This window comes from Spodoptera frugiperda, chromosome 24, assembly GCF_023101765.2.
Source record: "Spodoptera frugiperda isolate SF20-4 chromosome 24, AGI-APGP_CSIRO_Sfru_2.0, whole genome shotgun sequence".
In the NCBI taxonomy this organism is placed as follows: Eukaryota; Metazoa; Arthropoda; class Insecta; order Lepidoptera; family Noctuidae; genus Spodoptera; species Spodoptera frugiperda.
In genome coordinates this window covers 6,319,637-6,343,603 of record NC_064235.1, presented here as the reverse complement: position 1 = coordinate 6,343,603, position 23,967 = coordinate 6,319,637, and the positions used below count along the sequence as shown (strand labels likewise).

Sequence of the window (23,967 nt, the reverse complement as noted above, 5' to 3'; positions counted from 1 at the left end):
TTTAATCTTTATTTTTTTATCGCATACTAAATTTTGGATGCAAATCCTGTCGCACCTTCCAATAGCTATGTGTGTTACATCATTGGATAGTTAATTTTAAGCTGAATAAAAGTTAACGGCGCCAAGACGGCTTAGTCCGTTCACAGTTATTCGCATTAAACATGGTAGTTTTGGTAGTATTATCAGTAGCCAAGTAATGCAATTTTTGCGTCATAATTGCATTTGTGCTTTATACACGCGATTCTAGCTTAGGAATCGAAAAGCTCTTAAATAATTATGAACATTTCTTTTTTTTTTTTGACAAAATCCCAATGTGCCTTGGGCGATCGAGAGGAGTGTCACCTAACTGACTAAAAACCACCCCGTTTCTACTCCTGCCTTTCGAGCCGGAGCCCCGGTAAACCCGCTAGGTAGTCCGCAACAGGCATAGCCCTACTGGCGATTATGAACATTTACAGCGAAAATTTTTGAAGGTAGTTTAAAAATTGTAATGTTATTAGAAAAAATACAACTACCCACAATATTTTGATAACGCTTTTAACAACAGAAACACATTGAAAGTAATTATCTTTGGTCTTTACAGAAATACAGATAATTAAACAATCGGTTATGGCAGGGAGAGCGAAGGGAAAGATAGCGGGTTCGGTTCTCGTGTTGCAAAAAAAAAAAATTCGTAAACTAATCTTTTATACTTAATATTTTTATGTTTATGTTTACCTTTTAGCCTGACACCTGGAGTACTATTTATTTAAATGTTGCTGTAAAGGCCGAACAACTTATTTAGCGGGAAAAAACAAACACTCATTGATGCTATAAAAAGGCACTCGAAGCACAAAGTTCTAAAACGTGATTTACAGCAACATTTATTTAATACTGTACTCCTGTCTAGAGGATAGACATTTAATGATTACTTAAACTATTCCTTAGTAACGAATTTATACAATTGCTAAGGACTGGGTTAAGTAACCATTAAATGACTCTGAGTAAGGCAAAATGGGGTAGACAGAAGTACTATCATTGCGAACGAACAGAAACGTCAAAAAAATTTTCTTTGCAATTTTTTTTAAGCAATACCCGAGAAATGTATATGAGAATAGTTTTTTTGTAAATAGTCGATAAATTAGGTAGGCACATGTCTTAAAATACAACTGTACATGAAAAGTAAAATAATTATTTATATTTATTTATTTATTTATATTAGCTGTTCAGCTAAACGAGAGACGAGCTGCGCAGGTCGAGTATGCGATGTATCGATAGTAGGAAAGCCATCCATTGCACGCATCTTTCCATATAAAAAACATAGCTTAGCTGAGTCCGTTCCCACCAGTGCTAAGCTACGTGTACCAATGAATATGATTGGTGGAAGCCAAACGCATCCACAGCAACGTAGCATAGCACATCTCTGGTGGAAAAGCAGGTTTTCTGTGAGGCCGTGGTATCACTCCGGTCGAGCCGGCCCATTAGTGCCAAAGCATGGCTCTCCCACACTTAAAAAATAATGTATTTGTTAACTCCATCTCTCATTTAACAAAACAGCTTATTGTTAATATTCTTACATTAAAACGAGTCAGTCGGTATCCTAGGCCTGACTATTTCATAATCATAATATATTTTTACAATATTTACATTTTAAAAAGACAATATTTTTTGACTATTATTTATTTTAATGTTATATCATCGTAAGATAAGGTGCACTTGTTAAATGTGACACCCAGTTTTCGCAATTTATGTTAAATTGTAAATGCCGTACTTAGATATATTTAATGATTACTTAAACTGTTCCTTAGTAACGATTTTGTATCGAAATCAATTGCTAAGGACTGGGTTAAGTAAACATTAAATTACTCTGAGTAGCGGCTATTGTATAATTTTGTAATTTCTGTTTGTTAATGTTAACATGTTGTTAAATATCAAATGTCAACAATTTGATTAATTATTATGTTATCGGCTTACTCACGTAACTGTTTGACGAATTTTTGGCTTGAAGCTAATCGAGTTCTTCGTCAAACAGTTACGTGAGTAAGCCGATAACATAATAATTAATTTAGTATGTCTCACGAAAGTTATTATTTGATTTTTAATAAGACAAGTAGTTACAATTCTACCATCAACCTGAAATTCAGTTTCAGTCTTATCCCACACCCGGGAATTGAAGTCCAATCAGTCCATTTTTTTTTTCAAAATCTAAACACTTTCAACAGAATTTACAAAATTATTTGTTAGTTTCTAAAACGAATTTATTTTCAATGAATTTAAGTATCATTGTATACTTTTAAAGTTTATTATTTTTGATGTCAAACACATTATTAGCATTTAAAAAACTTGAGAATTGGTGAGACAAATTTACACATATACAATGAAACACCCACTTTTCACCAGTTATGTTATGGGTCCCATGTAATAGGGGGTGAATTCATCCCTTATTGGGCATAATTTTAAGTCCTGTCTTAAAACTGTTAATTTTAACTAACAATCTCGGTCATGCAGACGCGGCGACGTCGCACAGCCTACTGAACGCAACGTCGCTGCTCCTACGCACACTGCTCATAATGAAGAGTCTCTCAGTGACTCGATACTAGTAGAGCTTTTCTCCATTAATATACGTGCGTAAACCGTGATTTTAGTTAATTTAGTATGTCTCACGATAGTTATTATAAAAATATTGTAGAGAATGCAATAAATTATGCAGTTCTTTAAAAAAATTGGAAATTGATCCAAGACTCCCATTGCTTGGTAATAATCATTGATTCTAAGCGTTCTTTACAATTGCCTACTCGTAAGTTAGTATATATACGTAATAATGTTAAAATAATAGTCAGAATCAAGCAAGTATTAACAAAACACATTGTTTTTAACAAATTCGTATTAAAGAGATTCGTATGTTCAAAAATAGGAACACATTAGGCCGAATTTAATTTATTTTATATTTTAATTTACATATTTATTTACCAAACTAGTTTCCACACAAAACCTAGCAAATTCTAATATATATTTATAATAATCTAAAAAAATTGGTGTTATTATTTTAATTTTCTTTTTCTATCAATAAGCGACCGATAATTTTGACTTAGACCATTTATTTAAGACATTCTTTGACTATCTGTCGGTTAGCATATCAAGAGCCTATCAGGGACCTGTCTACCTTTCATTAATAAGACAAAACGGGCATTTAGCATAAATATAACAACTCAGACTTATTGCAACCTAAAAGTTGCTTTAAGACCGCGTAGTTAAGGCCCAAAATTGTAAAAAAAATACAAAATTCCTTTAAGTAGGATTATTTTGGCTTAAGTATCGATTAGTGTTTTCAAAAAACGACTTCATGCTTTATTAAAAGAAGGTGAATATTCACTCAGCACTCCCCTACACTCCCCTAGCGCGCTACATGTCACACAGCTTGCTACGTGCAGTAGTTACAGCTGTGTACAGTCTGTCACTCTCCCAGCACTCCCCTAGCGCGCTACATGTCACACAGCTTGCTACGCGCAGTAGTTACAGCTGTGTACAGTCTGTCACTCTCTCAGCACTCCCCTAGCGCGCTACATGTCACACAGCTTGCTACGCGCAGTAGTTACAGCTGTGTACAGTCTGTCACTCTCTCAGCACTCCCCTAGCGTGCTACATGTCACACAGCTTGCTACGCGCAGTAGTTACAGCTGTGTACAGTCTGTCACTCTCTCAGCACTCCCATAGCGTGCTACATGTCACACAGCTTGCTACGCGCAGTAGTTACAGCTGTGTACAGTCTGTCACTCTCTCAGCACTCCCCTAGCGCGCTACATGTCACACAGCTTGCTACGCGCAGTAGTTACAACTGCGTACAGTCCTTTGCTAAACAAATCTACCCAGATATCAATAATCACCTCTATACCTCAAAAAATAAAGCTTAAAATCGGTTTTTTGAAACATTTTCAATTAATTTCCAATTACTCACTCTACACTCATTTGCTAGCAAACCACAAAAGCACCTTATATAGTTCAATTCCTTCATTCTTATATACAAATCGATATGCCTTTTTATATAAAACTTCCTACCTAACACTTTAGCCGTTTTCACCAACCCTAAACAGACACTTAGCTAGGAGTTACTTAGCGTGTACCTGTACCAATTTTTAGAATCACAAATGCTGTTATATGTCACCTATAGTAGCTTAGTTGGTTCTTTAAAACTACTTAGATTCATTTAATGTTTACTTAACCCAGTCCTTAGCAATTGTTTTTGGAACAAAATCGTTGCTAAAGACTACATACAAAAAATCATTAACCCCTCGCCTATCTCCCAGAGGGATAGACAGAGACAATAGAACGCCAATTACTTTTTTTAATAGAATAAGCCGGTAAACGAGCATACGGGTCACTAATAAGCAATCGCCGCTGCCCATGGACACTTGAAACACTAGAGGCGTTACAAGTGCGTTGCCGGCCTTTTGGGGGTTAGGAATTTAAAGGTTGTTTGGGGATTGGGAAGGGGCGTAATTGGGCCTCCGGTAACCTCAGTCACACAACGCAAGCGTTGTTTCACGTCGGTTTTCTGTGAGGTATCTTGCTACGAATCTTACATACCTCTTTCATTTATAGTTTAAGTAATCATTAAATTTCTCTGAGTATTGCAGTCAAAGAGGTTGGCAAAAACTGGCATTGGTCTAAAATTGCAAGATTGACACCCAATTTTCACATAAAAGACCTTATTCTCAAAAGGTTTAAGTTCAAAATCTTATAAGTAATACAAGCCAGGATCACAACGTTTTTCAATCGAGTATCAATTTTTAATTAGTTATTATATTATCGGCTTACTCACGTAACTGTTTGACGAGGAACTCGACTAGTTTCAAGCCATGCTAGAGGCTCATATTCATGAGCAGCATTCCGCGACACACGATGCGGCGACTGTCGCGCTGCTACTGGTGACTGAAACCTCTAGCATGGCTTGAAACTAGTCGAGTTCCTCGTCAAACAGTTACGTGAGTAAGCTGATAACATTATAATTAATTTAGTATGTCTCACGAAAGTTACAATAAAATCAATTTTAATATTTCAAATTCCTATCGCGTTTTTTAATAATATAACTAGACGAATTTTTCACCTAAAAATGACATCCAAAATTTTCTTTTATAAGTATTTTTATATTTAATTTAAAGAGCCCTATTCTACATTAACCACCGTACTCAGAGACATTTAATGATTACTTAAACTATTCCTTAGTAACGATTTTGTTCCAAAAACAATTGCTGAGGACTGGGTTAAGTAATTATTAAACGATTCTTGAGTAAGGCGGTTAATGAAATAAGAATCAAAATGCCCGCTTTCAACGCCATATTGGAATTCATAGTCACCCATTTTTTCCCATATGTAGAGACGATAGCACCCCAAGCTTTTCAAGCAATTTTATACCTTATACTTTGAGATATAAAGTCGATAATTCAATTTTAAGTTAGTATATTTTGGTTTTAATGATACAGTTGATGCAAGCAATTATGATCTCTATTCTGTTCACATAAGAAAATATTGTTGCAGCAATTTTAATCTTATTTTTGAATGTCATAGAGATCAATGTTGCTTGTTACTGCAAAGGTTTTGCTTATTTATTTTAAGTAGACAATTCACTACCGTACTCAGAGACATTTAATGATTACTTAAACTATTCCTTAGTAACGATTTTGTTCGAAAACAATTGCTAAGGACTGGGTTAAGTAACCATTAAAATACTGAGTACGGCGGTAAGACAATTTTAATAATTAATTGTTTAGCTCATTTTTTATATTCATTTCAAGTAATATATTTTAAGTAGTTCATATTCATAATTTAAGATTTTAAGCGTCAGAACCAATAACTTTCCATTGATAACCACGACTTCAGTATTTCAATAAACAACCCTATTACATATACACATAGAAGTCTTTTTCGCCGAGCAACTCCGAAACAGAGCAGATTTTATAAATTCATCATATTTCTTATATCAACTCCAGTAAGAGCCTGTTTACCCATCTTCATATAAGTACCCGATAACACTTAAGTCACAGATAGTTCATTACAATTTAAGTTCCACATTGCACAGAGAAACAGGCCCAAAATCGTTTAAAATACCATCAGTCTTACAACGCCATCTATTAATAACAACCGTAAGCTAACATTGATATTTGAACACAACGCCATCTATCGTCAAACCTTGATAGTTAGAAGATTTTTTGTAACAACGCCATCTGTTGTCAAACCTGAGTAGTTTTTGTATTTTTTGGTCCGTTTTCTAGTCGTAATGGCTTGATGCTAAGCTGGTTCGCGAGGAATGGAGAGTCGAGCTGTGCTGAGGCATGGTGGTGGAAGGTGGTGGCATACGGGATGTGGCCGCCTGCCTTTCTTGTTCTTCTAGCTGAACTGTGAATTCGTCTTCTAGGGCCTGATGAGAAAAAATATTGTGAACTTAGATGTAGAAGAAAATAATTTTAGTTAAATAAAATACAACGTGTTTTAATTTAAACATATTTAAAGGGGGATTTGAATCCCAAACAGTGAGTGAGTGTATAGTAGTTTTGAAATATGGGGTATATTTATAAAGATTCCTTTCATTAGTTTTTTATTATACAGTAAGAGCGGGTCTCTTTGACCCTATAGGGTAATTTTTAGACCAATGAAAAACTAATATACATGTAATTTATTCGACCGCAACATTAGAGGAGTTACAAGTGCATTGGCGGTTAGGAATCGGAAATTTGGGGATTGGGGGATGATGCATGCGGGGTTTGGGGGATTGGGGGATGACGCATGCTTGGGAGATTGTGAGATGATGGATGCGGGTTTGGGGGATGACGGATGCAGAATTTGAAGGGGATGAGTCTGCGATTTGGACAGGGTTAACTAAATTAATAAATAAATGAAAGTGCGTAATTAAATGTTTAACATACCATGCATTGTGTCGTCCGCTGCAAGTAAAGCAGTGCCGCATCACCACGCCAGTTATTCATTCATTCGTTACTGAGTTTTGCCACTACTTTTTAATTAGTTGAGAGATTTTGCGAAAGAATTTGTGTGGAGTGTAGTGTAAAAAGTGTTATTTTCTGTGCTATAGTATTCCCTAAACTGCTTTTTTTTATAAAGGGGGTAGGGAGATCAACCCATTACTTCTACCGCTTCGAGCGAGGCGAGGAATGTCAGAATCTAACTGACTAAAAACTACCCCGTTCCTACTCCTGCTATTCGATCCAGAGCTCTGGTTTCTTTACGCCCTCAATTGTTTTTAAGCAAGCTAATATGGCTTCTTCAACCTTATCCTAGGTTTGAAAAATACTATGCTGAAAACCGCATCGAAATCGGTTCGGTACAAATAGCTAAATGCCGCTATACAATGTACACTCACTTTTCAACATTTGTGTTATAAGTCCCATGTAATATGGGGTGAGCCTATAAAAATATGTATGTTATAAATCTCTCAACTATTAAAAAGTAACAACAAAACCGAAGCAACAGTACACCAGAAGAAAGCACATGCTCATGCAACGCGACTTTTAGTCGCACGATTATGTCTTAACTAAGATAGTACTATGTACAATATTGTTATGTATGAAAAGATATCATTCATTTTAGTAGCGTCGGTCGAACCTTATCTGCCACGGCTTTAATGGGAGGTAGTGTTGTGTTTGAAGATTACAATAGTGAAGAAATTTCGTACCCCGGACCAGTTAATTCAATTTGAGAACATAAAGAAGTTAAATAAACATTGACTCTACTCTGCATAACGTGATTCACAAATACGAACGATGATTCAGAGACAGTGAAAGAGATAGCTCTTTCATAACAAACTCATACGTAGATTTTTTGTATGAAAAAAGAATCTCATAATCAATAATTTATATTCACTATTGTAATCTTCAAACACAACACTACCTTCCATTAAAGCCGTGGCAGATACTTTTAGAACACCTTATAATATCACCATAATTTATGACATATTATATTGTATATTTTAAAACAACCATTAAAAGAGTAAGCCTTTTTAGACCCCCTCTTTATTTTTCTAACCTCTTGAGCAGTAACCCTTAGTATGAGTTGGCTTTACGAGAAGAAACGAGAGTGCAATCGACACTCTGATTGGTTAGTTTATTCGAGCCGGCCAATCAGAGCGCCGAACCTACTCTCATTTCGATTACTTTAAACGTAAAGCAAACTCATACTAAGGATACAGATACCTACTATTCCTTATTTTTTTATAAACTGGTAGAACTTTAGTATCAAAATTTTGAGTGTTAAGTTTGCTTAAGCCTCTGCTTATACCCTAAATGTTATACCTTAACACCTTTGTAATAATTGAAGCAAGCATTATTAATCAGCGTCCAAATTTAGAAAAAAATGACTCTAAATTGCCGCACACTGGGTCATTTAATGGTTACTTAACCCAGTCCTTAATTGTTTTCGATACAAAATCGTTACTAAGGAATAGGTTAAGTAATCATTAAACGTCTCTGAGTAGTAAATGTTACTAAAAACCCTTTAGTGTTTCCTTAAATCTTTCTGAACTAAATAGGTAACCTAAGTCAAAACATTTAATTTCAATAAATCCTTAATTAGGCACCTTTGAAACATCAAATTGAATTGTCTGTCAGTCTGTCTATCAGTGAAGCTAGGTACTCGTTCCAAAGTGTAGCTTCGAATGGAGAAGAACGAGCAAGAAACTCCATCGTTACTCTTTTCATTCCCTCCTAATATTTTTTTTTGTTTAAAATGTCTTTTTTAAGGTAAGCGTCCACATGTCCGCATCGTACGCATCGCACGCATTCCGTATGACGTCATCAGCAATACCTACATGCGATGCGGACTAATGACGTCATACGGAATGCGTGCGTTGCGTGCGATACGAACGATGCGAGCCAGTAGATAGACCTTTAATCCCCATCAAAAGCGAAATAAAAATAAACCTATATAAAAACAAAACATCTTTATTTACATTTTACAATTTCAATTAAATCAATGATTTACTCATAAATAAATATTTACCGGTAACCGCGTAAATATCGTCAAGACTAAATAGGACGAATCATAGCCTCGAAATCAATAAATCGAGGCGCCCAAAATCGCACGTGGCGCCACCTATGATCGTCCAAATATTGTAACACTACCTTGTACATCAACTTTAATAGAAACGACGATAAAACATTTAAATTTTAATATACTTAAACAAAGTTAAATAAAAAAGAAGCGAATACTTTAATTTTTAAAAGTATTATGTATAACATGCATTTTGTTAGTTAAAATAATTATATTTCTATATTATAATATAATATCAGGTTACTATAGTAAACTTATAATTAAAAAAAACATGCGTTCCTATAACTACTTATACTGTTATATAAGTTTTTAAACTGACATGGTCACTAGTAATATCATTAGAACTTAAGACGGGATATTTACCATGTTTATTTATGTCTATGAGTTTCCGATATTTCGGCACTGTTGCAAGCGCCATGATCACGGATGAACATCTAGCCGCATCCTAAATTTAGGATAAACTGGAGTATATGCGGGTAGATGTTCATCCGTGATCATGGCGCTTGCAACAGTACCAAAATATGGAAAACTCACAAACTAATAAACATGGTAAATATCCCGTTTTAGCTTCTAATGATGATAACTTATATAGTATAATGAAATTAATAAACACAACTAGTGATATTGGAAAGACTTTCTAGACTCTGTTATTAAGTCTTTGACTGCCAATAGAAAACTGTTGAAGGCAAATCCTCCGCTAACGTCGGTCACCGGTGACCACCACGGCGTTCAATGTGTTAATAACTTTTTTTGAACCTTCAAAAGTTAAAATGCGTACCTCCATTTTTTTAAGTCAAGTAATATACCTAAATCCTTCTCCTAAGTATGAAAACTAAAAAAGCATGTCGGACGAGCGGTGGGCAAAACTCTCAACTGAGTGGAGCCCGCTCAACGTCAACAGACGTCGCGGCAGGCCCAGAAGGAGATGGCGGGATGAACTTGACACCTACGATAAGGATTGGCCGCAGAAAGCTCTGCACAGAGAGGAGTAGAAGGAGGGTAGGGAGGCCTTTGCTCTTTGCAGTGAGACGTAAAATAAAATAAAGTCTGAAAAATACTATACTGAAAACCGCATCGAAATCGGTTCAGTTAAACGCGAGATAACCGCGCACAATATTACCCGACTTAAAAAAAATGAGGTTCGCATTTTAACACATGTTTTACGTAATGACCGATTTGAGTGATTACTATTTTTACCATAAATTATCACTATTGCTTGCATTTATTAATTTCATTAAAAAACAAAAATAGTGTTTACACATAATGCATAGGTAATTTTGGAAAATCTAGCTTATTAGGCATTCCACCAAAGCTATGAAAGAGTTCACATAATTTAAAAAAAGTTAATACTTCCGACCGCGGTTAGGTTAACATAATATTTTAGAGTAGAGATTTACGGCCGTACTCAGAGTTATTTAAAGCATTAACTGCCGAAAGAAAACTGTTGAAAAGTCTAAGTCAAAGTAAAATCATTTATTTCAAATAGACCAGGAAGGCACTTTTGAACGTCAAAGCAAATATAATAATATTAATAACGTCTGTCTGTCGGTCAGTCCTCTAGTTCCAAAGTGTAGATTCCTATGGAGAAGAACTTTAAAAAATAGTTTAAGTAATCATTAAATGTCTCTGAGTATAGCAGTAAGGCATGCAATAGGAATAAAAGAAATGGTTTGACTGTTCCATCACTATTTTTTACCAAACGGTAAGAAGGGTAACCCAGTTATTAGCAATTGTTTTTCGAACGAAAATCATTACTAAGGAATAGTTTAAGTAATTTTGTAAGACATATTAAATTAACTAAAAAATCACGGTTTACTCACGTATATTAATGGAGAAACGCTCTACTAAGTTTCGAGTCACAGAGAGACTCTTACCGTCAAACTCAGAGACATTTAATGATTACTTAAACTATTCCTTAGCAACAATTTTGTTCCGAAAACAATTGCTAAGGACTGGGTTAAGAAACCATTAAATGACTCTTGAGTACGGCGATTAATCATGAGCAGCGTGCTCAAACACGGCGATGTTTCGCAGTATACTCTAGCCAGTAGGCTGCGCGACGTCACCTCGTGATTTTTTAGTTAGTTTAAGTAAACATTAAATGTCTATGAGTACGGTAGTCGGTAGATTCTTAATACTGATGGAACAGCCAACCAAAATATCATAGTAACAATGAAATCTAATTCAAATATCTTCAAAGAAAACTAGAACTACTAACATTAACTAATTTACAATAAAACATATTTTAATTTTAACTTTAAATAATATACAAAAATCGAGTAATTTGTACAAACGATAAAATAACCAAGTAAAATTATTATGAACCTACTTTACATTCCGATTAGAGACTTAAAAAATGACCCATACAGCGGATTATTTTGGAACTAAATTATCCCATACAATATGTTCTTAGTTAAGTCGCCCAAAAGCGACACCAGCGCCATTTAAATTATTTTTTAATTTTCTAATCGGATTTCGATTAATTTATTTAATTTGATTCTTTTACGAATCCTAACTAAGTTTAGTTTGTAATAATATAATAGAATTTAATATTTAATTTAATACTTTATTTATAAAATAGTAAATTTATTTGGAATAAATGCTTTATTTTCTAAGGAATGTTTCGTTTCGATGATAAATCGGTTGCCTTTGCACCCAATAATGAAAAATATGTCATTTTCATATATTTATAATTTTTATAATATATTTTTCCTAACCTACTAGCTTTGGAATTAGGCAGAACGAACTAAGTAATTTAAGGACTATGAAACAAGGAATCCTTTATCCTAGTAATCCTTATTTGTTTGTTAAGACTTTCTTTTTTATGGTATAAGCCGGTAAACGAGCAGACGGATCACCTGATGGTAAGCAATCGCCTTCGCCCATGGACATCCGAAACAGCTATCGACGCAAGTGCGTTTCCGACTTTTTGGAAATTAGTGAAAGCTATCTATCACATCGTTAAGTATCACCTATCTTGACTTAGGGGTTCCCTAAAAATTTGTTATCAATATTATGAAGTAGATTAAGTATATTTGCGGTGCCCCATAGGACATATTACTGTATTAAAATTGTAGACCACACTGTACACTATGAATGCATTAAAGTGATTTGATTCATTAGTCCTTACTAAAATTTATATTTAAATATAAAAAAAATATAGCCAACGAGACTACTTATCAAGAAATTTCTTTTCAAAACCAATTTATTGCTAATTTTTAAGGCAGAATTTTATCACCCCCCGCTATAAAGACTAAACTACATAACATCTCTTTTATTAAAGTCGGTTAAATACTAATACATTAAATTTATAAAACAGGTGTTTATTTAAGCTCATTTTTCAACAACAAACTATCTACGATTCTTAAGTCAATTTTGTAAATATTAATTTTTAAAAAGCTTTGACATTTCAATATTTTTAACTAGTCTAAGATTTTAATCCTAATTTTGACTTTAAATGACTTAAATGGTTTTGATTTAAATGGTTTTATTTAGAGCTTGACCCATTCGCTTATTTCTGTAAAATTTAATAATTGAAATTTCACCCCCTTGATAACATTATGCTACGATCAATAGGAGCCGGGCAGAGCGGGTGACACGGAAGTACCAAGTAATGTAATAATAATATTCTATGTAATATAATAATTATTAAGTATACTTGTATAATTTCGTTTAAAAAGAATACTGTATGTCCTATCTAACAATAAATACTAAGGAAGCGAAGCTTTTTGGCTTAATATTTGGAAGTATAACGCAAACTACTGTGAAGTAAATGTACCAATTATTATTTCTGCGAACTACCTAGCGTGTTACCTGGGCTCCGGACTGCGTAATCTTTCGGTAACAAAGAGTAAAGTTCCTTAAAAAAAGGAGGATCCTCCGACCAGGCGAGGTGATTGTGTCTGGTGGGCCTTTTATCCCCGAAGGGGTAGGCAAAGTTGCACGTAATGCCACTGTACATGTTCGTTGGGATTTCCTATCCATGTTTATTCGTAAACTTCATGCGTGCGATGTAGGATTTGTGACGTCACAAATCTGTCAATCGGTACATTTACTTTCACATATTTTGGCAAGATTTTGTGACACTAATCGGTAAGGGGAATTCGTTATTAGAATTAATTAATAATACTACAAAATATAGGAAGCAATTTATATACCCAAATGATTACAACTATGTATAATATGAAAAAAATTGTTAAAAATGGGAAGAATTGATGTTTATTAAAATATGTCTTCACAGTGAATTTACTTTACTATGGAAGTATTATTCAATTCAGAATACGGAAGAATTTGTCAACACCCTATATAAGAGTACTGAATTTAATCAACATCCTATATGTAAAATTAACTAAAAATCTCGGTCAATTAAATAGGTATCTGAAGAAAAAAACCTGAGTAAACCGTGATTTTTAGTTAATTTAGTATGTCTTATCCTATACATATACCATATGGAGAAACCTCTTATGACTTAATTAAAACCACATATTTGTTATCATCTTGGCTGACGATATACGAAAAATGAGCGAAATACACCCAGTAGGTAAGCCTAAAAGTGCATTATTCTCTTTGAGCTAATTTGAACACTGTTTACAAATACGGAGCTGTTCACACAGAAATTAATATCTGATTAATTTATTTTATATTTTTTTTAATTATCAGTTTTCGTTGAAATATTTAGTTGTATTATGCTTCTGTGGACGAGTACTATTTGTAGTTTCATTTAAGTCATATGAGTGATCTCCATACTGTATATTATAATTTCAATAATATTGGCTAAAACTCAAAGCGCATATTAGAAATGGCAAATATCTTTGAACACAATATCTTAAGAGTAATTAAATTAGTAAGTAAAATAAAAGGCAAGTATTTGAAAGCAGATTAATAATAAAATAATAATTAAATTATGATACTTTATACAAAACTTAAAATAACATGTTAATATTGTGCCAAAATGTTTTTGCATTAAATTAAGTTATTGAAGAAAAAACAACAACCTGTAGATTAAAGTCGCTATATTAACATCAACCTGTATATTAAAGAAAAAAAAATAATCGTAATTTTGTTATGGTATAAGCCGGTAAACGAGCAGATGCATCACCTGATGGTAAGCAATCGCCGCCCAAGGACACCCGCAACACTAGAGGAGTAACAGGTGCATTACCAATCTTATAAGAAATGAATACGCTCTTTACTTGAAGGTAGCAAATTACAATTTTAATGCAAAAGCACTTTGGCACTGAATAATATAAACACATGCGAATTTTTACAATAAAAACATGCTTTATTTATACATATTGGATAAACATATACATTAATTTTGGATGTGGAAGGCAAACGAAAAATCTAGAAAATTTGATTATAACTTTCGTGAGACATACTAAATTAATTATTATGTTATCAGCTTACTCACTTAACTGTTTGACGAGGAACTCGACTAGTTTCAAGCCATACTAGAGGCTCATATTCATGAGCAGCATTCCGTGACACAATATGAGCCTCTGGCATGGCTTGAAACTAGTCTAGATCCTCGTCAAACAGTTACGTGAGTAAGCCGATCATAATAATTAACTGTACGACATGTAACGCTAAGGAAGTGTAGGGGAGTATTAAGACACAATTTCAAGACAAAAAAGTGCAAGTCACATAAAAACTGACTAAAGGTAAGCATCCACAGGCCCGCATCGTACGCATCGCACGCAACGGATTTTAGTTTGTCTTGTATAGAAACTCATACAACTGCGTCCACTGATCCGCATCGTACGGACCGCATCATCGGCAATGCCTACATGCGATGCGTACGATGACGTCATACGGAATGCGATCTTTGTGTGATTCACAAATTGTCGTTTCGGGTCTGAGCGTAATACGTATGTGAACTTGTACGTATGTGTGTGTTGTTTTTGTTTTACAGAATAGGGGCCAAACGAGCAGACTGCTCACCTGAAGCGATCAGCCGCGTATGGACACCTGCAACACCAGAAGAATCACAGGTGCGTTGCCGGCCTTTGAGTATATGTATATGACCAAAAAAAATATAGAATTTTTCGTCTCCCACATCCAAAACAAAGAAAAACAAATCAAACAACAGAATCCGGCGGCCCCTCAGGTTTATCCGATAGAATAGACTTCCTAACATTAAGGGTGGACAACTGACTGACTGGTAGATCCGAATTTGAGTAACTATTTGACCCTCTAACCGGTCCCCATCTACTGAAATGAGTCTCCACATCATCAGAGTCCACTGTGTACGTGCTATCGCTGCAATCACTCTTCATTGTGGAATACGGAGTCTCCAAAGACGGGAGATCGATCATGACAGCTTCCAAAGCCCTATCCTGCTTAAGACTCTGTTGCGAAATGCTACGTTTCATAGTCGGAGGTGGTTCCTTCTTCAACAAATGTTCAGATAAGGATTGTCTATTCAACTTCTTATCTTTCGGTCTCTCAGTTTCTTCTGCAATCTTTCTATCGTCTCCAAAAGCCATTATAGGTTCTCTACGCCAATCGTCACTGGAATTAAAGACTGAAAACCCTGATATTTTGTCGGATACTAGTTTTAAGTTGGACGTTGAAGCGTAACGGTTGCCTTTAGTAAGTTTGCCTCTTTTAGTCGTGTTATTAGCGCTGGTGGCAGCTGACTTAGTCGTTCTACTTGGACTTATACTCCTTCTCCGATCCATATTGGGAGTATTCGCTGCTGATAGGAAGTTCAAACTTGTCCGTGAACGGGACAATGAGCCGATAAATGACGTCCTCTGTTGGTACGCGCTTAGGACATGTTGCAGTACGTTCTTCGGCCATGGAGCGTTTAGATAGACACTTCTGTCCGGTATTGGTATGCCAAACTTTTTCTCATGATCATCCAGGTGTTTCTCGAACGACTTTACGATATTCTGTTTAGAATGTTGACGTGTTATTAACTGTATTTGTTTTATAAAGACACCTATGACGTTCACGGGACGATTACAAACGTGTAGTTTGAGATCTAATACAGCTGTGCGTCTAGCATGAGTTTGTAATAATAGTTTTTGTCGATACTCGATAGTGAAGGCGTAAATTTTTTGTATGACAAATTTTAGTCCCATAGATGACCGGTAGAAGTAGAGGCGTTGTAAAATTGGTATTTTTTTATGGTACAAGCCGGTAAACGAGCAGACAGATTATCTGATGGTAAGCAATCGCTACCACCCATGGACACTTGAAACACCAGAGGCGTTACAAGTGCGTTGCCAGCCTTCAGGGGATCAGGAATTTAAAGGTTGCAAGGGAATCTGGGATTGAGAAGAGTAATTGGGCCACCGATAACCTCAATTACGCAACGCAAGCGTTATTTCACGTCGGTTTTCTGTTAGGCCGTGGTATCATTCCGGTCGAGCCGAAGCATGGCTCTCCCACACTTAGCATTGTATGGCAAATTTTACTTCCATAGGCGTTATAAAATTGGACATAGAAAAAATTTACGTCATCGCTAGCGACTATCGACAAATACTATTGCTTCAAACTCATGGTAGAGGTTCAGATAGTTTTTTGCTGTAAACCTCAAGCTTGCCAGAGTGAGGTCTACAGTGTACGACACGGTATTAGAACTCGGGACCTTTCCCTAACGATTACCTTTTCCATACCACCACCTTACATTAGTTCAAAGCTTTAAATTCATGCTTGTTTATATGGAAACAAAATTCTATATCATTTTTAAATATAATAAATATTATGTAATCACACTAGTAGTTATTTTGTATTTTTTTTTAATATATCAACATGCCTTATCCCCGAAGGGGTAGGCAGAGGTGGATGGAGGTGGCACGTAAAGCCACTGTGCAATATACACCCACTTTTCATAATTTATACTATATATTAAAAAAGGAAAATGGGTATCGAATCCGAGACCTCTTGTCCGGAAGTCGCAATTACAACCACTCGACCAACGGCAGTCTTGTCGAATAATTGTTGAAAAATCGAACTTGCGACACGCTATACAATAGTCAGCTTCCAAGATTACTCGATTTTTTTAAAACGTTATAAAACAAAGAAGTATACGTCTTTTACAGTCAATTAAGACTCGATTACTTATAAATGAGACATAAATAAAATAGAATGATGTTTCCATATAAAACTGTAATAAAAATCCACATGCACACGATCCACCCAACCACTGAAGCTATATACAGGTACATGCAACACCTAATTATATTGTGTCTGTGTGTGTAGACCGCATTGAAAACTATTCTAATATAAATGTAACATAATATAGTTTTCACTACTAATGGTATAAGCCGGTAAACGAGCAGACGGATCACCTGATGGTAAACAATCGTTGCCCAATCGCCGCTGCTCATAGACATTCGAATCACCAGAGGCGTTACAAGTGCGTTGCCGGCCTTATGGGGGTTAGGAATTTAAGGGTTGTTGGAGAATCGGGGATTGGGAAGGTTGTTAAATGGACCTCTGGTAACGTCAATCACACAACGCAAGCGTTGTTTCACATGGGTTTTCTGTGAGGCCGTGGTATTACCCCGGCCCAGTAGTGCTGAAGCATGGCTCTCCCACACTGCTTATGATACATATCATTGATATATACCCTTCCAACCCTGATTATGACAAAACAATAATTTGTCTAACTCAGATCGATTAACTTTAGGTTCAATTTACTTTAAAAAGATCTACATATATATAAAAACCATAAGTTTTTTATTGTAAACATATTTTCAATACGGTCTAGACACAAACACAATAATTAATTTAATCTTTTATCTATTAAATAAGTGTGAAATATTATACATAACAGTCCTAATATTTTAAATATAAATTATACAGAAATGAGACATATTCTTTAATGAGTTTTTATATATGAGTATTATAATATTTAACACTTATTTATAAATAAATAAATAAAACATACATCACGCACGCTAAAATTTTTCAAATATTGCAAAACCACAAATCATTCAAAACAGGGAACTCGTACGTAAAATATAATTATATCTAAAAATAGGGATTGAATAAATAAATAAAATAAATAAATATGACACAAAATACATATAGGGTGACTGGTAATTAGTGAACGATATTTAAACACGTGATTGTACTCATGATTACAAACAACTTTCCTAAAGAAACTGTTGTTACTCATTAGTTTTATTTTTATCACAATTACAAAACAACAAAATTTCATTAGCAAGCGGGCGTGGGCGCCTCGCTGATCATGCGAAAGCACGCGCGCGCGATATTTTGTTGTTTTGTTATTGTGATAAAAATAAAACTAATGAGTATACAAAAAAGATTTCTTCGGGAAAGTTGTTTGTAATCATGAGTACAATCACGTGTTTAAATATCGTTCACTAATTACCAGTCACCCTATATACGAAAGAAATTGAATTCATTCATGGCGATATCTCTTACCATCATTACTGATCGAAAGGGGTAGGCAGAGGTGCACATTAATGTAAGACCCAGTTTATTAGTAGGTTTTCAAATTATTCTTGTTAATATCATATCTATACAATTTCGTTTTGTTTTTTATGGGACAGTTAAACGATAGAGACGATCCTGATGGTAAGCATTCAACACAGTCCGCAACACTATTACCCTTAGTATAACTTTGCTTTACTTTAAGGTAATTAAAACGAAAGCACGTTCGGCGTATTGATTGACCAGCTCGTATAAAGCAACCAATCAGAGCGACGAACGCGCTCTCGTTTCGATTACTTTAAACATAAAGCAAACTCATACTAAAGGTACAGAGGAGTTACAATTTTGTTGCCGGTCTCTTAGTAGTGGATATTAAGACAATACTGTTATAAAAGTCGAAATAAATAATAAGGGGGATGGGGGAGGGACAGGGACAAGTCATATTTTTTAATTAAATTAAATTAAATCATTTATTCATTAAGACAACAATTGGTCCATAAAATTAGTTAATAAGTAATACTTTAATGATTGTAAGAATAAATAAATAAATAATAAGGGGGGAAGGGGGAGGGGGGAGGGACAATTTTAATATTTTTTTTAATGACGGTAAGAGACATCCACTACACGAAACTCAACAACCTCCGAAACCACACATCACCTATACCTACACCTATCTGACTGAAGTTAAGCAGCACAATGACTCACCAGCTTCCTATCTCCGAGGGTGGCGCGCCACTCCTTCAGCTCTTGGGAGTATCGCTCCTCGACCGCCTTCATCTTGTTGCTCTCGTGGTTCATTAGAGCCTTGCGTTTCTCGTTCTGGTACTGTTCCAGCTCTCGGAGTAACGCCTGGGGAATGGTACATAAATATTAATAAATCTGAATCGACCTATGGAACCTATGAAATTTCTTGCTCGTTCTTCTCCATAGGAATCTACACTTTGGTATGAGCAAATAGAGCAACTAGAGGACTGACCGACAGACAGACATATTGTTTTCATTATATTGTATTATTTTTTTTGACGTTCAATAGTGCCCTCCCGGTCTATTTGAAATAAAGGCCCGGGCCGCATCACAGTGGAAACGACGCAGTTATTAGAGTTATTTGAAGCGCTTTTCTACCAGAGATATGCTGTAGATGTATTTGGCTTCCACCAATCATATTGGTATACATAGCATAGCATTAGTGGAAACGGACTCAACTAAGCCATGTTTTTTAAATGAAAAAATAAGTGCTATGGATGGTGCAATGGTGTTATATTATGCATGTATTACACATATTTAACTTCCTCTTTAATCACTCTATCTATAAAAAAACCGCATCAAAATCCGTTGCGTAGTTTTAAAGATTTAAGCGTACAAAGGGACATGGGGACAGAGAAAGCGACTTTGTTTTATACTATGTAGTGACTAGACAATTGGGTAGTTTCCTAGGTCAAAAATAAATTATTTTGATATTTCACGATATACTTATTTATTTAATTTTTCTTGCTATTTTTTGCGTAATAAGTATGCTATTTGACGCAAAAAATTATGACGTCATAATTTGCAATGTCATACAAAATTCATAGAAAAGTAACGTTTTTGACATTTCGATAAAAGTATTGAATTTGACTAGTAGGATAATACCCTATAGACATACCTCTCCGGCCGCCTTGAGTTCCTCCCTGGCTTTGGCATGTTTGGTCGCGAGGCGCTGTTGTTCCGCGCGGTATCTGCGTTTCTCATTCTCTTGGAACTGCAAATAAAACATAATAATTATTATTATGGACTACATTTTTATACTATATCATAGTGTGGCCTCACTCTCACTCACTCTCTCTCTCATTCTCACTCACTCTCACTCTCACTCTCACTCTCACTCTCACTCTCACTCTTCTCTCACTCTCACTCTCTCTCACTCTCCCTCTCTCTCTCTCATTCTCTCACTCTCGCTTTTACTCAATTGCACTCTCACTCTCACTCTCACTCACTCTCACTCTCTCTCTTTCACTCTCACTCTCTCTCTCTCTCACTCTTACTCTCATTCTCATTCTCACTCTCACTCTCACAGTCATTCTCACAGTCATTCTCACTCTCACTCTCACAGTCATTCTCACAGTCATTCTCACTCTCACTCTCACACTCACTCTCACTCTCATTCTTTTTTTCTCCTACCTTCTTCAGCCTCTCCCTCTCGTCCTCGTGCGAGGGCGCGTTGACGGCGCTGATCCGCAGCGACTCGCGGAACATCATCTCTCTCGCCTTCTGCTCGGCCCGGATCCTCTTGGGTAAGGATCGCTTCTCCAACGCCTGCACCTTCGCCAGTTCCTCTTCTTTGCGGGTGTTTTTCCTGTGAATTGTTAAAAAATAGTATGGTGAGAGTTAAGTTTCGGCGGTCGGGGTTTTAATTAAAAAATATTTATTTATAATTACAATTTAATATATTAATTAATCAATACAGGATGTTATTTAGCTGGTGATCGCGATTAGACTGAATATCTAATGTCATTATACAATGCTAGTGTAAATTGAGTAAATGCTGAGTTGCATAAAGCCCTAGCTGCTATATCATCAAAAGTGATCGAAAAGGTGGGTTACGATGAGTTAACTTGAGATATACTGAATTAACTAAATAGTCACATGAGTAGGCAGCGCGATAATTATTCGCCGCGTCGTGTGTCGCGGAATGCTGCTCATGAACATGAGCCTCTAGCATGGCTTGAAACTAGTCGAGTTCCCCGTCAAACAGTTACGTGATTGCCTTCTGTGTCGTGGGTACATTTACAAACATAGAAGTTCACATATGCATGACACCCAGACCCGAAACAACAATTTGTGTGACCCACAAATTGTTGCTCCGTGTGGGAATCGAACTGCCCAGCCACCGTGCCAACCGTGCAGCCATAATATATGTGTTTTAGTTTGAAATGAAAAATAAAACGCTTTTTCAAGTAATTCTATTAGTAAATCAATAAAACCTACGGCCGAAGATTAAACGAAACTTTGCATTCGAGAACCGGAGTAGCCCTTTTTTTTGATGACGGGGGAAACCTTCAAAACGCGCCTAGCTTTTTGGGGATAAAAGACTAGGGAGTGTGGGATTTTTACCTCACTAAACCGGTGGCCACCCTCAACACCTGTAAGGGGCACCGGGTCCTCTTAATAGACCTGCTCCGGAGCCCCACAACCGGAGTAGTCCACGACAAGAGTGGCGGTGGTGTTTCGTAATACACACGTACCTCTTGATCTGCTCGAGCTCCTTGCCATGTCGGACGAGCATCTGATGCCTTCGCAGCAGGAACTCGTCCTGGAGCTGCCGCTTGGCGAGCTGTACGTGGGTATATGACACCCGCGACAGTAGAGGCGGTGGTGTTTCGTATAATAACCTACCTCTTGATCTGCTCGAGCTCCTTGTCATGTCGGACGAGCATCTGATGCCTCCGCAGCAGGAACTCGTCCTTGAGCTGCCGCTTGGCGAGCTGTACATGGGTATATGACACCCGCGACAGTAGAGGCGGTGGTGTTTCGTAATACACACGTACCTCTTGATCTGCTCGAGCTCCTTGTCATGTCGGACGAGCATCTGATGCCTCCGCAGCAGGACTCGTCCTTGAGCTGCCGCTTGGCGAGCTGTACATGGGTATATGACACCCGCGACAGTAGAGGCGGTGGTGTTTCGTAATACACACATACCTCTTGATCTGCTCGAGCTCCTTGTCATGTCGGACGAGCATCTGATGCCTCCGCAGCAGGAACTCGTCCTTGAGCTGCCGCTTGGCGAGCTGTACATGGGTATATGACACCCGCGACAGTAGAGGCGGTGGTGTTTCGTAATACACACATACCTCTTGATCTGCTCGAGCTCCTTGTCATGTCGGACGAGCATCTGATGCCTCCGCAGCAGGAACTCGTCCTTGAGCTGCCGCTTGGCGAGCTGTACATGGGTATATGACACCCGCGACAGTAGAGGCGGTGGTGTTTCGTATAATAACCTACCTCTTGATCTGCTCGAGCTCCTTGTCATGTCGGACGAGCATCTGATGCCTTCGCAGCAGGAACTCGTCCTTGAGCTGCCGCTTGGCGAGCTGTACATGGGTATATGACACCCGCGACAGTAGAGGCGGTGGTGTTTCGTAATACACACATACCTCTTGATCTGCTCGAGCTCCTTGTCATGTCGGACGAGCATCTGATGCCTTCGCAGCAGGAACTCGTCCTTGAGCTGCCGCTTGGCGAGCTGTACATGGGTATATGACACCCGCGACAGTAGAGGCGGTGGTGTTTCGTAATACACACATACCTCTTGATCTGCTCGAGCTCCTTGTCATGTCGGACCAGCATCTGATGCCTCCGCAGCAGGAACTCGTCCTTGAGCTGCCGCTTGGCGAGCTGTACATGGGTATATGACACCCGCGACAGTAGAGGCGGTGGTGTTTCGTAATACACACATACCTCTTGATCTGCTCGAGCTCCTTGTCATGTCGGACGAGCATCTGATGCCTCCGCAGCAGGAACTCGTCCTTGAGCTGCCGCTTGGCGAGCTGTACATGGGTATATGACACCCGCGACAGTAGAGGCGGTGGTGTTTCGTCTAATAACCTACCTCTTGATCTGCTCGAGCTCCTTGTCATGTCGGACGAGCATCTGATGCCTTCGCAGCAGGAACTCGTCCTTGAGCTGCCGCTTGGCGAGCTGTACATGGGTATATGACACCCGCGACAGTAGAGGCGGTGGTGTTTCGTAATACACACATACCTCTTGATCTGCTCGAGCTCCTTGTCATGTCGGACGAGCATCTGATGCCTCCGCAGCAGGAACTCGTCCTTGAGCTGCCGCTTGGCGAGCTGTACGTGGGTATATGACACCCACGACAGTAGAGGCGGTGGTGTTTCGTAATACACACCTACCTCTTGATCTGCTCGAGCTCCTTGTCATGTCGGACGAGCATCTGATGCCTCCGCAGCAGGAACTCGTCCTTGAGCTGCCGCTTGGCGAGCTGTACGTGGGTATATGACACCCGCGACAGTAGAGGCGGTGGTGTTTCGTATAATAACCTACCTCTTGATCTGCTCGAGCTCCTTGTCATGTCGGACGAGCATCTGATGCCTCCGCAGCAGGAACTCGTCCTTGGCGAGCTGTACATGGGTATATGACACCCGCGACAGTAGAGGCGGTGGTGTTTCGTTTAATAACCTACCTCTTGATCTGCTCGAGCTCCTTGTCATGTCGGACGAGCATCTGATGCCTCCGCAGCAGGAACTCGTCCTTGAGCTGCCGCTTGGCGAGCTGTACATGGGTATATGACACCCGCGACAGTAGAGGCGGTGGTGTTTCGTAATACACACATACCTCTTGATCTGCTCGAGCTCCTTGTCATGTCGGACGAGCATCTGATGCCTCCGCAGCAGGAACTCGTCCTTGAGCTGCCGCTTGGCGAGCTGTACATGGGTATATGACACCCGCGACAGTAGAGGCGGTGGTGTTTCGTAATACACACATACCTCTTGATCTGCTCGAGCTCCTTGTCATGTCGGACCAGCA

At 37.6% G+C, this 23,967-nt stretch overlaps 1 protein-coding gene and 1 long non-coding RNA gene across 10 annotated transcripts in view; both read right to left on the bottom strand.

The window, feature by feature from the left end:
* Window positions 1–3,298: 3,298 nt before the first annotated feature.
* Window positions 3,299–23,967, bottom strand: part of LOC118278555 (serine/threonine-protein kinase 10) — a 74,309-nt gene continuing 53,640 nt past the window's right edge. For 8 of the 9 annotated variants that reach the window (XM_050703847.1, XM_050703848.1, XM_050703850.1 and 5 more), the window contains 4 exons: window positions 20,602–20,776; window positions 20,087–20,182; window positions 19,150–19,293; window positions 14,694–15,929 (listed from right to left, as the gene is read on the bottom strand). In XM_050703847.1, coding sequence (XP_050559804.1) covers window positions 15,114–15,929; window positions 19,150–19,293; window positions 20,087–20,182; window positions 20,602–20,776 — 1,231 coding nt within the window. In that variant the 3' untranslated portion in view covers window positions 14,694–15,113. Of the gene's footprint in view, window positions 6,395–14,693; window positions 15,930–19,149; window positions 19,294–20,086; window positions 20,183–20,601; window positions 20,777–23,967 lie in introns of those variants that run through there. The other variant, XM_050703854.1, reaches the window with a different exon arrangement.
* Window positions 22,574–23,604, bottom strand: LOC126912310 (uncharacterized). The gene is made up of 2 exons (XR_007706936.1): window positions 23,485–23,604; window positions 22,574–22,726 (listed from the first exon to the last, which is right to left on the bottom strand). It is a non-coding gene; the product is annotated as an uncharacterized LOC126912310 (long non-coding RNA).